We start from the raw sequence: 13,724 nt of genomic DNA on the forward strand, positions 1-13,724 counted from the left end.
TACAGAATTCAACCATCAAACAAGGCAAGATAAATGGCAGAAGCACCAGGACAGACTCAACCTGAGCTCTCCAGGAAGGCGTAAATGGAGCCTGAAATGCTCTGACTGGGGATTCCAGCTCGACAGCAGCACCCTCCACAATGGGCGCCTATGTGCACACTCCCAGGGTACAAGGTCCAGCGCAGACACCAAGGAGCCAGGCACCTGCGAGTAGTCCCAGCCCCTGAGACTCCAGAGGCAAAGCAGCTGCTGTACCTGGTTCTGCAATCTGATTATCCTCTCTGACATGAGAAACAACCTGCCCTCCGTGGTCTCGAAATGTACTCCTAGACATGCTAGTGACTGAGCGGAAATCAGGTGACTCTTTGCGTATTTACAACCCAACCCAGGGATTGTAACACCTGCAACACCCACTGCACCAACTGTTGGCAAACCTCCCTTGACTTTGCCCGAATAAGCCAATGGTCCAGATAAGGGTGAACCAGAATGCCCTCCCGGCAGAGGGATGCTGCCACAATCACCAGCGAGGTGCCATGGCTCGAACCTGAGAAAGCTTTGATGTTCTTTGTGAATGGGAATATGCAGAGAAACCTTTGCGAGATCCAGAAGGGCCAAAATTTCCCCTTTTTGACTGCAGCAATGACCGAGCGCCGTGTCTCCATGCGAAAAGCAAGGCACCCGTAAGGAAGCATTACCTTCTTGAGATCCAGGATGGGGCGAAAGGTGCCTTCATTTTGGGGACCATAAATAGAAATGTAAAATAGGATTGTAATGATTCAATAACTCTGATTTGCCCTGGAACTGAACTAATAAAAATGATTTCTGAAACATATCTTTTCTTCTTTGCAGAGATATTCCTAAGTACTTAAATAACAGCTACTATCTGAGATTTTGATCATTTAATTCGTCTTTATAAACACGTGAGGGGGGTATAACTTGCTGACCTCTATAAGTCCTTAACCTCTACTTGTGCTACACCAGACCCATTCCTGTGTGCACTTATGTAATGTGAATTTGTGTATTTATATTCTGCCTTTTGGCATTTCAAAGCTGATTTCATTCAGGGACTATACTACAATATATATATGCTTGATACTACAAGCATATCCAGCATAGCTCCCTGCTTCAACAGCAGGGGAGAAGAAAAACAACCAATAAGGGCTGAACAACACAGTCTGGGTAAAACAAATAAACATGGGTGTAGCTTGCTTATTGCGGCGGTTACTACCCCTACTACCCATAACTAATCAAGCTTGATATTTCACTTGGTTGCAGCTCCATCACTGCTCTCTACATTAATGGTGGGGGTGGAAGGGAAATAGAACCAAAGAGCTAAGAGAAACAGATAAGTATGAGAAAAAAATGTGAAGCTTGCTGGGCAGACTGGATGGGCCGTTTGGTCTTCTTCTGCCGTCATTTCTATGTTTCTATGTTTCTATGACTGTAGGTATTGCCCTATCTCCAAAGGACTTACAATCTAAGGGCCCTATTTACTAAGCATTTTTCCCATAGACATTGAATGGGAGAAAACCTTTAGTAAATTACACCCTGAGGCAATGGAGGATAAAGTGAGCTGCCCAAAGTCATTTAAAGCCTGTTTCCCCTGCTTCACAGCCCACTGCTCCAACCATTGGGCTACTCCTCCACTCCCTAAAGGAGCCTGTACTCTACCAGGTTTAGGATGCCAAGCATGCTGCTTCCATGCAGGTGCAGGATATTGGAATTTATTTATATATGTTTGATGATCGCACTTATAATCCGCCACCGTGCCAGTGTTTGCTTGGGACAGAGCACTGCAGAGAGGGGATGTAATGAGAGCTTTCTCCAGGGCACCCCTTCCTCTGTTTACCCAGTGGGAGTTTGCCTACTCTTCCAGCACCAATAGGATTTGTTCTGTTCCCCACTTCTCACCCTCACACAGATCATTTTCGGCTAGAGAGGGAGAGGAGCCGTTTATAGAAAGGCACTGGGGGCCCATCAGGGGAGGAAAGATCTATTCCCATAGCACTGACACCTCAGTGTCAGTGCTATGGGAAGGGGAGTCCAAGGGGTTTGCAAGCCTTTCCTGCTGGAGCTGCACCAGGAGCATTTTTACTTTTCCCCTGCTCGCTGAAACTACCAGGGGGGGGGGTTCTTGTTAGCCAGGCAGTCCAGAGAAAGGAGAGGAGGTCTGGGCTCCTGGACTGACAGAGGAGTTATCCTGATCAAGTAGGAAGGAACTGCCTCTAAATTCACAGTCACTTCCGCCTCACAGTGCTCATCTGTTTCTTAGTATTCGGATGTCCTATGGAGTTCTCCTCTCCCAAGCCCACTGCTCCCAGTCGAGGCCTGGGGCAGTACAGCCTTACAATATCCACCATGAAAGCGAATGAGAGATTTGCATGCACTGGAGACCAAGTATATGCAAATCTGTCTCATTCCTCTTCAGGTCTGAAAACGGAACGGCAGGGGGTCCAAGGATCGGGCTGGTAAGCACTGTCACAGATGTAGCAGGACTAAAGCAGCTCCCTGACTTGTTCTTCCTGTCTTACCTTGCAGGTATCGTCTATCCCTACAGATAGATCCATCTTAAGTGCGCAGCAGCCTCCTTCCCACGTGTCTGACCTCTGCTGGGGGGACTCTGCGCATGCTCCGGCTGCTGCTGCTGCTCTCTCTTCCTGTAGAGTCTGCAGGGCTGCAGAGAGCAGGAACGACTCAGAAAAAAAGCAAAAACTTTCTGCTTCCCCAGGACTGGAAATCCCCGCAAGTGCTAGCCCCAGATCTGCAGAGGGGGAGAGCAGGGGCTTTATCTGAGCCCCCCAGGAATCAGCCCTGCCCCCTCTGAATCCCTCCCAGCACCTGCAGGACTGAGAGGCAAAAGAGGAGGGCAATGTGTGCCCTGGGGTCTGATCCGGTAAGAAATCCTTCTCTGCCCTCTTGTGCATGTAAAGGAAACCTTTTCCCTGTGCAGCTCTTCCAGCCTTCCCTCCTCCCAGCACAGGGCAGAGATCTTTACAGGTTTGAGCTCTGATCCCTCTGAGATCAGCAGAGATTTGCAGGGTGTGGGGAAGGCACTCAGACTCTTACATACATGCACACTGATGCACAGACAGATACCTCCTCCTGAATCAGCTGCACATGACGTTTTCAGTGGGGACCAGGCAATCTGTAAAAAAATACTGGAAATTTAAAAGAACAGAACTCTCATCATGCTATAATCTCTATTGGATAGTTGATCTCACTTCTAATACATGCACATTATAATGAAGCTGGAGGGAGAGGGGCTGAGGGTGTCCTGTTTGCTGTTGCAGGCATCGGTCACATTCTGGGACGTTGCTGCTTATTTCTGGGAAGTGGAGTGGGACATTCTGGGAGAATGGCAGAAGGAGCTGTACAAGAAGGTGATCAAGGAGATTCACGGCTTCCTCCTGTCACGGGGTAAGTCTGCCTTTTCTATCATCTCTCACCCATACACACCCTGCAGGATGGCTGCTGCCACTTTATCAGGGCTGGAATAATCCCAGGTGCCAGGTCCCTTGGGCACATATAATATACAGTCTGGCTTCTGATCTCATGCCAAGTCCAACAGGAGCTGCTGTGGTCCCCAGGGCCCAGTGAGAGACACCTCTGCTGCAGGCCCGGCACGAGATGCTGCTCTGTGTTGGAAGATAAATCTTTTATAGGTTAAACCTCATATAAGGGCAGCAGGAGTCTGTGTCTCTCTTTTCACTACAACAAAAGCTACCAGAGCCCTTATCCACCCTCTCATCACCTCCTGCTTGCACTGCTGTATCCTGCTCCTCACAGCTCTGCCAGCGAGCCATCTCTCTCCAGCTGTCACTATAGTCATATAAAATCACCACACTGGCTCCCTATTCATTTCTGCATCCAGTTCAGGATCCTCTTCCTCGCCTAGAAAAGCCTTCATTCAGCAGCTCCTCACTACCTCTCCCCACACCCCTCCTCATGAAGTCCCTCCTGTCTATGCCCTTCTCTACAGCCAATTCCTGACTCTGTGCTTTCCCCCTGGCAGCTTTGTAGGTTTAGAAGAGGCTCCCTGTGTTGCTGCGTCCTGCTCCCTCTCTGACCTTATTCAGATCCAGCCTAAAACTCACTTTTTTTTTTTTTTTAAATTTCTTTATTAAATTTTGAACTTAGACACCATAAAACTCACTTTTTAAACCTTAGCCCCTGATTGTCCTGCTCACGGCCTCATTGATGTTCACCATTTTCTTAATAACTGAAACTCCCAAAGTCTCTTTGGCCCTGGACATTTTCTTGATTAGATTGTAAGTTCAAGAGGTCATTTTCAAAGGAGTTATACACATAAATGTAACATACTATCGTAGCAATTTTCAAAAGTAATTTACTCAAGTAAAGTGCATTTACACGTGTAAATCCCAATTTTAAGTGTGTAAATGATCAGGGAACATCTCTTATCTGTTTTTGTACAGTGCTGTGTACACTTGGAGTAGCACTTTAGAAATAAGTAGTAGTAATAACCTCCAGGTGGTAACCCAGTGTCACAGGTCACATATCCCCATTCTGCCTCTCACTGGCCTCTAGAGAGAGTTATCTTTATATCCCAGGACCTGGGTTTCCTTCTCAGATGCTCCTGATAAGAAGCTGGGACTCCTCCTCTCCAGGAGGGCACAGGCTGGCAGAGAAGATTGGCACCTGCAATGCCTCCAGCTAGGAGGGTGAGGAACAGAAATGACTGCCCCAGAACCCTCCAAGGTTTAACCTTAATCAAGGGGCAGCCTGCAAGTGTCTCATCTCACCAAGCTTCGTCAGGCAACTACACACCAAAGAGACACAGACACATAAACTCTCTCGCTCTCTCAGAACAGGAAACAGATTAAAGCTTCCAGGGCAGTACAAGTATAATTTAGATGTAATTTTGCTATTTTATTGGCAGGTTATTCAATTCTTAATCCTGATGTTGTATTCAAGATTAAGAAGGAAGATGAGAAATATTTCCCTCAGCACTGGGAGCTGGAGGGGAAAGAAACCATGAAGGACCCCAGCATCAGTAAGTAAATGTTCTGGATTTAAAGGGCTCTGCATTTTCAGATCCCAGGAGATGGGGCATTAACATCAAACATTTGGGGACTTCCAATCCATTTCCTAATATAATATTAGCAGGTCCTGGGTGACTCCTCCTAGACTCGTTTGTTTTCTCATCCCAGGCCTTCCGATTGTAACGTCTGTGTTCTCACTGAGCGTTAAACAAGAGGAAGATCTGCCCTTCCTGGATCCTCCTGAATCAGAGACGACTGAAGGGATTCACCCTCCTGTGATAGGCAAGTATCCGATTCCTCCCGGGCGTCTGTACTAAGATCAGGCGGTGCCAGTTAGGAATTCAGTACCGGGAGGGTAAGAGGCCGGCCCCCTCTCTCTCTTACCTCCAGTGTCTGTTTCCCTGCTTTGGATGGATAAAGCTGGCTGGGGGGGGTACTTGGCATGGATGTGGGACTTGGGGTGCTGCAGGAGATGTGGGGGTGAGATTGTCTGGGCAGGGCTATGTTGCTTGATTTAGCCCTGGAAGCAGAACACACTGTGCAATATAATGCAGTTTTGGGTGATATATTTTAATTGATTTTAAGGTAAAGGAACCCGTCTGCACCATGCAGGCATGTTCCAGTTCTCATAGAAGGCTGATGTTAGTTTATAACCATAGCTAACTCCTGCAGGTTACCCCATTTTTTTGGAATCCCGATGCAGCCGCATCACTATTAGCATTATCCCTCTAAGTTCCCATAAACATTTGACCGAGTGCAGTGCCTCTGGCCTGCCTTTTCACTGCAGCCTGCCTCCTCCCAACAAAATGTTTGTGTCAGATTAGACAATGAACAATCTAAAGCAACGAATGGTGCTGTCACTTAGACAGACATCAAGTGTGAGATATTCTGACATGTGGATGATGTTTGAGGTGGGGGATGCTCTTCTTGACTGGGGAATGTAGGCCCTGTTTCTGGCATTCTGATTTGTGGTTGATGTAACCTCTCGGTCTATTCCCCTCCTGGTCATGTCCCCAAAATTACCAATTTCACTGTCCCCCACAACTTCCACTCAGTCATCAGCGCTGTGGTTGTAACTTCCTGTGTAATTGTCTCTTTGGATCGGGTCGCCATTGTAGGCCACATTGTTTCCCCTCCCCCATCCGACTGGCTTCTGTTGGGATCTGTGGACCATAGGTTAGTGCCATTTTAAGAGGTCACAGATATCGGTTCAGTTTGTAGGGGGAGGGTTACAGGCCTTACGCTTACTGATGAATTTTTTTGCTCCCTTTACTGAGCTTAGGTAAATCCTCTTCCTATGTTTTTTTCATTTTAAGAGCATGTATGTTACTGCAGCTGTCAGTGGGGCACAGGTATGTATTTACTGTAAACTTACAAGCTGACAAACTCTGTGCTTTTGTTAATCAAGTATCCTCATTTCCTGTAAGTCATCACCAGACCTGTTTGTGGCTCTTGAGGAATGGAATAGCTGAGCTAGATTTTAAATTGTCAGGATAATGCTAGAAGATATTTCTGATGATGAACAGCACAGCAGCAACCATCTTTTCTTAATTCTGCACTGGTAGTCGTGTCTATGAACACAGCATAATTCTGAGCGCACTGATCATTCAGGCTTTGGGGTAACTTTTCTACATATTGTGCCCATCTTTTCCCAAAACAGGCTGCCCCAGTGTCACCCCTGACATTTTAATCCGATTTAAGCAAGAAGGACGTGGGACTGAGCCCTCGGGATCTGAGGACAGAGGGAACCTGAGCATCCCAGGCGCCTGTGAGGAGCTGCATGAAGCAGGCGATGAAGCAGGTACTGTTGGGCCGATCCAAACATTGCTGGACCAGACACAGCAAGGAGAAGGCATTAAATCATGTCCCTGACCTCTGACCTTTCTTGTGTAGAGACTTTTTCTTCTCTTTCCATTCTTTCTGCTTTTCTCTTTCATTTTCAGATCTCTCTTTGTTTCTCCTTTTCATTCCTTTTCTCGGTGCAGACAAGTCACTCACTTTTTGCCCCAGTATCTGACGAGGCCTATGCCAGTAATGCTAAAACACCTCGGTGCCAGATGAAAGGAATAATGGATTTGTTATTAGCTTATAGGAATAATTTACAAATAACACTAAGTGGCTGAGTGCAGACAATAACAACTGTCACAGAGAGCACCAAAATGTACCCAGATCTATGCAAATAAAGATGCAGAGCTTAGGATGCTCGCCACAAGGGCTCAAGAGGTGATCCGTCAGTGCCGCCATGGTCTGAGGTCGGTGATGACTGATTCCCTTACAGCTTTGTACAGTTTGGGAGAAATCTAACACTGGCAGATGCATACGGTTGGGAAGGAGCAAACTGCGTGAGGCAGGAGGAGAGGCTCTTCCCCGCCCAGGTTGTCTCATCAGTCCTGGTGCCTCAGCTGTTCTTTCATGCTTGGGTGCGTCCTAATCATCAGCATCTGCATCTGTGAAAGCTGCTTCATCTGCTGAAAATGTTAGTAAACAGTTGGGGGATGTGCAAATAGAAAAGCAAGTTTGCAAGTAGTGGGGATCAGATGCCTGGAACTGTTCCCTGCGCCTGTGTAAGTTAAGTTAACCCGTTCTGAGTTGGCCAGACCCGGAATCAGTTTGCTGTATTCCCAAGTACATTCTGTCTGTGTGTGGCTCTAAATTCATCAACGATCATCCTCCCCCACCATTTCCAGTCTTTCACTCTCCTTCCATCTGCAGCCTCTCCTCTGTTTTCTCCCTCTCTTCCCAAGTCCCTGCCCCTTTATCTCAGCTCCTCCCTCCCATCCCCTCTCCTTCCTTCCATCTCTCACTGTCTCTGACCTCCCTCACTGCGCCTCCCTCCCGGCAGCCTGTGGTTTTAGTTTCTGGGAGCCCTGCAGTACTGGCAGCTGGAGAGAGGGAGGCAGGAGGGCCCTCAGTGGAATTGGGTGGAGGAAGGAGGCAGAATGGCCCCTGGAGGGAGGGAGGGAGGTGAGAGTCACTTCTGCAGCAGCAGTGTTCATGGCCCTGATATTGTGGGGCACTGGGGGACCTGCCTGCCATAGCTCTTCCTATAGAGGATCTTTCACACCTTCCTGCAGGACACTTAATTTCCAGAGCTCACGCCATTTCCCATCATCTCACTCTTAGCCAAATGTTATTTTTCTTGGGTCAGGGTCCAAGACTGGTTAAAGGCTGAAGATGTTTTCCCATTTCTCTAACAGGCAGCCGAGGTCACAGTCCTGACCCCACAGCAGAGATCCTGAAAATGGAGGATCCTCCTGTCAGCGAGCAGCAGGAGGGAGGAGAGGAGGAGGCTGAGCCCAAGAGCGGTGAGCAGAACATTAATTTATCATAAAATATGGGCTATGGAGAATGTTACACTTTACATGTAGAGGGGAATCTTATTACTGGCTCTCAGTTAAATTCTCATTACTGAGTCATTAGAGTTCAGTTACTTTAAGCTGACAGGACTGAGGTGCAGGGACCCGGGTCCTGAATGAATCCCAGGTCTCCAGCAGGGCGTGGCAGAGCTTTTGGTGGGTTACTGCAATCAGAGGGAAGGGAATCAGAGCAGAGACTGGAGGTGAGGATGAGAGGCACAGAACCAGCAGGATGAGATGAGACGAGGTCTGTTCCCCTCTGTTCATGGGCTGTTGCCCACCTGTACCTGTCTACAAGCAGCTCCACTTCCTTAATCAAGCAAAGGCCTTTAAAATCATAAAGAAGCTATTTTCTTTGTATATATTTTTAACTGCTTGAAGCAGGTGATGTACTTTGAATTAATTAAAGCAATGGAACAACCCAAACCATGAAGACCCAAGATCTTCTACCCTGAAAGATATAATCCATCATTAGCCTGGTTCAGATTATTGCAGTGTCTCTTTCTGCACAAATTCATACTATCAGGTCTCTCAGACTTGGGAGCACTGTCCCTTCCATCTAAGTGTCATTTGTTTTGTATGTTCTTCTCTGCAACTATAAAATATCAGTTTTATCCTGCAGATGATGGAGTGAAGAATGATAGTGAGAAGCAGAGAATGTGTGATGGGCAGCAGAGGGAAGAATGGGCAAACAGCTATCCATCCAGGGACAGCCCAGATTCTTCAATTGAATGTGCAGGAGGAGATATCAGTGAAGTAATTGCACCCAGGATGAAAGAAAAAGCCCAAAAAGAGGAGAGGCAAAAAACATGTTTTGAACTGGAGAGAAATTCCTACCACTATCCAACTCTTGTAGAAACTCAGAGACTCAGTGAAGGAGAGAAACCATCTAAAAATGCAGACACTTGGGAAAAATTCACTACAAACTTACATTTTCTTGAAAACAAAGAAGTGATTGAATGTGGGAACAAGTTCACAGAGAGGTCAAGTCATCCATGTATCCAACAATATAGAAAGACAAATATTACATCTATTGATGGTGAGAACACATTAATTAAAAAATCAAACCTGACAGTAAATAAAATGCACAGACGAGAGAAGTCTTTTAAATGTACTGACTGTAAAAAATGTTTAATCAGTAAAACACAGCATATAATTCATCACAAATTTCACAAAGGACAGAAGCCATTTAAGTGTTCAAAATGTGATAAAAGCTTCACTTTTAAATCAGTTCAAATAAAACATGAAATGACCCATACAGGAGAGAAGCCATTTAAATGCTCAGAATGTGATAAATGTTTCAATACTAAAGGCAATCTGCAACAGCATGAGATGACCCACATGGGACAGAAACCATTTCAATGTTCTGAATGTGATAAAAGCTTCTGTCAAAAATCTGTTCTAAGAAGACATGAAGTAACCCACATGGGACACAAACCATTTAAATGTTCTGAATGCGATAAAAGCTTCTGCCATAAATTTGATTTAAGAAAACATGAATTCACCCACACAGGACAGAAACCATTTAAATGTGCTGAATGTAATAAAAGCTTCAGGGAAAAATATGTTCTAAGAACGCATGAAATGATCCACACAGGGCAGAAACCATTTCAGTGTTCTGAATGTGATAAAAGCTTCTGTCAAAAATCTGTTCTAAGAAGACATGAAATAACCCACATGGGACAGAAACCATTTAAATGTTCTGAATGTGAAAAAAGCTTCTGCCATAAATTTGATTTAAGAAAACATGAATTCACCCACACTGGACAGAAACCATTTAAATGTTCTGAATGTGATAAAAGCTTCTGTCAAAAATCTGTTCTAAGAAGACATGAAATAACCCACATGGGACAGAAACCATTTAAATGTTCTGAATGTGATAAAAGCTTCTGCCATAAATTTGATTTAAGAAAACATGAATTCACCCACACAGGACAGAAACCATTTAAATGTTCTGAGTGTGATAAATGTTTCAATATGAAAAGTACACTGCAACAGCATGAAATGATCCACATGGACCAGAAACCATTTCAATGTTCTGAATGTGATAAAAGCTTCTGTAAAAAATCTGTTCTAAGAAGACATGAAATAACCCACACGGGACAGAAACCATTTAAATGTTCTGAATGTGATAAAAGCTTCTGCCATAAATTTGATTTAAGAAAACATGAATTCACCCACACTGGACAGAAACCATTTAAATGTTCTGAATGTGATAAATGTTTCAATATGAAAAGTACACTGCAACAGCATGAAATGATCCACATGGACCAGAAACCATTTAAATGTTCTGAATGTGATAAAAGCTTCCGTTATAAATCTGTTCTTAGAACACATGAAATGACTCACACAGGAGAGAAACCTTTTAAATGTTCTGAATGTGACAAATGGTTCAAGTCTACCTGTGACCTACGAAGACATGAAAGAATCCACATGAGGAAAAACCATTAAATGTTCTGCATGTGGAAAAGCTTCACATGTAACTGTAAACTAAGAATACATGAAAAACTCCACACTGCAAGTACTAAGAAGGGCTTTAGCAGTAAACTTGAAAGTTTGAGATAATCTCCCAACATACCATACCTTACAAATGAGGTTCCTTCCTGTCAAGGTATGTACAAAATGAACCCAATTGGATAAATTGTCCTGAGAGAAGTAGCACAGCTTATTCACTGGAAACTGTGTAAACTTTATAACATCAACGTGCCAAGCAAACATTGGGAGCACAACCCCTAATAGAATAGTGGAAAATGATGAAGTTGTGATCACCTGGGACATTCCTAGTCCCACAGACAGGAAAATCGATGCTAGAAAACCAGATATGGTGGTGAAGGAGAAGAACACAAGAACAGCTTTGTTGATAGAAATGTCAGTACAAGTGACTATTCTATGGATCATATGGAGAAAGCAAAGATCCTGATGAACAAAAATATGAAATCAGAGATGAAGAAAATGCGGCAGAAAGATATAGAAATAATCCTAATCAAAATGAGTGCCACTGGTCTGATTAAGAAGAAATTTCAAGCACAGCTTGATGAGGCTCTCTTTGGCACAATGCAAGTACTTAGAAGGGAATTATCAGTCAATTTGAGAGATTGAGATCATCGGCAATATGCCATGGCTTAAGAATGAGGTTCATTCTTGTCAGGGTATGCATCAAATAAACCCATTTTTTAGAAAATGCCCTGAATGTGATAAAAGCTTTTGTCAAATATTTCTTCAAAGAAAACATGAAATGAACCATATGCATCTGTTGGTGACATAATTAGATGCAGTAAATGGAGTACATGATTCTCATCAATTTTCACTAAGTAGCTTCACCTGATGACCCTTTTGTATAATATCGAGAATAAATCTCAGCTAAGCAACTATTACTACAACTGATGTACTGTAGGAAACAAAAATTCATACTGGCCGCACATCACCTAGAATAAGATGGTGCCCACCCTTAGCCTAAGCACTGAGGCATTTGAAAATGGTAGTGATAATGCTAAATGAGATGAGATCCCTGGCACTATGGTGAACCTGTGGGTCTAAATACAGCTCGCGTTTAGAAAAGGACTTGCACGGATTAAGCCGCTTTCTTTGATGGAACTTCTCGAGTACTTTGAATTGTATTCTATATTCAACAGGAGGCCAATGAAGGGCACTCAGAATGGGGGTAATGTGCTCAAATCATGAAGCCCCTGAGAGAATCCTAGCCGTTGAGTTCTGAATAATCTGAACAGCTTTAATTGTATAAGCAAGCAGTCACAAAAATAAGGAATTACAATAGTCCAAGGATGGGATAATTAATGCTTGCCTGACTGTTCATATGTTTCTTCTACATAGAAACATAGAAATGACTAAAGAAAAGGCCCAAATGATCCATCCAGTCTGCCCAGCAAGCTTATGGTAGCATCTGCCGCACCATGCAGGATACCCCTATGCTTATCAGTTCCCAAACCGTAAAAGTCGGGGCCCTTTTTGGTTAGTCTGAATCCAAATCCCCTTCTCCTCTTGTCGTTGAAGCAGAGAGCAATGTTGGAGTTGCATCAAAAGTATCAGGCTCACTGGTTAAGGGTAGTAACAGCTGCATCAGCAAGTTTACCCCCATGCTTATTTGTTTTCCCAGACTGTAAAATTCAATGTCCTTGTTGGTAGCTGTCTGAATCTAATTCCCCTTTTCCTCTTTTCCCCCCACCATTGAAACAGAGAGCAATAATGGAGTTGCATCAACAGTATGAAGGCTTAGGGGTAGATTTTAAAAGGTGCACGTGTGCGGGGTTCTGAGTCGTCCTCCCTGGAGTTTGATTACGTGACCCCTAGTTCTACTAATTTCTTTCCAGCAGAAAAGGTTTGTCGATTGTGCATCGTTAAAACCTCTCAGGTATCTGAAGGTCTGTATCCTATCTCCTCTGCACCTCCTCTCCTCCAGGGTTGTACATATTTAGGTCCTTCAACCTCTTCTCTTAAGTCATTTGAGGAGGTGCAGAGCTTGATTTTAAAATCATTGCTCATGCAAAAATGCTTACATAGCTGCGTATGTGGGCCGCGTGCGAGCAACGCAAAGAAGGTTATCTTGCCGAACTGTTTGTCTCCAGAGGTGCTGAACATGACACAGTGGAGAAATCAGATGCTACATCAGATGTGTGTTATGGAAAAATACATATGGATTATCGATGTGATAAGAAGAAACCTGTCTTTTTGAAGACTTGGGACTTTTTGTGGCAAACTTTGTAAAGAAAGCACATAGTTCAGTTTTGAACAATTTTGCATACTTTTTAAAAAATGTATTGGGCTACAGATTCTGAAGCTCAGACAGGTGCTCTTCTTTTAGGATGCACAGTGCTTAAAATGGGGTGGGGAGATTGGGGCTAATTAAGATGTGTTTATTAGTTCATTCAATAATGGTGATGGTGTGCAGAAACCACGTATCATCATAAATGTTCATTTTCCCAGGGTTTGTGTACTAAATTGTGAAAATCAATAAAAAGATTTAAACATAAAAAAAGCTGAAAAATATGTGCTTATGTACTCATTAGTGCGTAAGGAATAAGGGAGTTAAAAGGGGCAGGGTAAGGGCATTCCGGGGCAGAGCCAAGACCTATGCACGTACGTCCGAATTTTAAAACCGAAACTTGCAGTGCACATACGCTAGATATGGAGCAAGCCTGTAGATATTGAGGTTTAGGGCTTATAGAACAGGGTGAGGGGTCCGGGTCGCCTGGATGACGTGGAGGATCTGAACGATCTTACTATTAACTGGACAAACTTGTGGCCTAATTGCAAAATTGGGAAGGTGCCTCGTGCAAGCAGATCATAGCATGGCAGATCCGAAAAGGGCCAGACCACTTTTTGCCAAACTTTAGCGACCCGGCCCAGAACA

General features: G+C 44.3%; 1 protein-coding gene across 1 annotated transcript; it reads left to right on the forward strand.

The window, feature by feature from the left end:
* The first annotated feature begins 2,319 nt into the window (after window positions 1-2,319).
* LOC115081025 (oocyte zinc finger protein XlCOF6-like) lies at window positions 2,320-12,297 on the forward strand. The gene is made up of 7 exons (XM_029585542.1): window positions 2,320-2,893; window positions 3,291-3,417; window positions 4,898-5,011; window positions 5,169-5,282; window positions 6,661-6,801; window positions 8,198-8,305; window positions 8,979-12,297. Exons 1-7 carry the CDS (start codon window positions 2,870-2,872, stop codon window positions 10,805-10,807), a joined length of 2,457 nt encoding a protein of 818 aa, XP_029441402.1. The 5' UTR covers window positions 2,320-2,869; the 3' UTR covers window positions 10,808-12,297.
* The last annotated feature ends 1,427 nt before the right edge of the window (window positions 12,298-13,724 follow it).

Source organism: Rhinatrema bivittatum, chromosome 19 (assembly GCF_901001135.1).
Source record: "Rhinatrema bivittatum chromosome 19, aRhiBiv1.1, whole genome shotgun sequence".
Classification (NCBI taxonomy): domain Eukaryota; kingdom Metazoa; phylum Chordata; class Amphibia; order Gymnophiona; family Rhinatrematidae; genus Rhinatrema; species Rhinatrema bivittatum.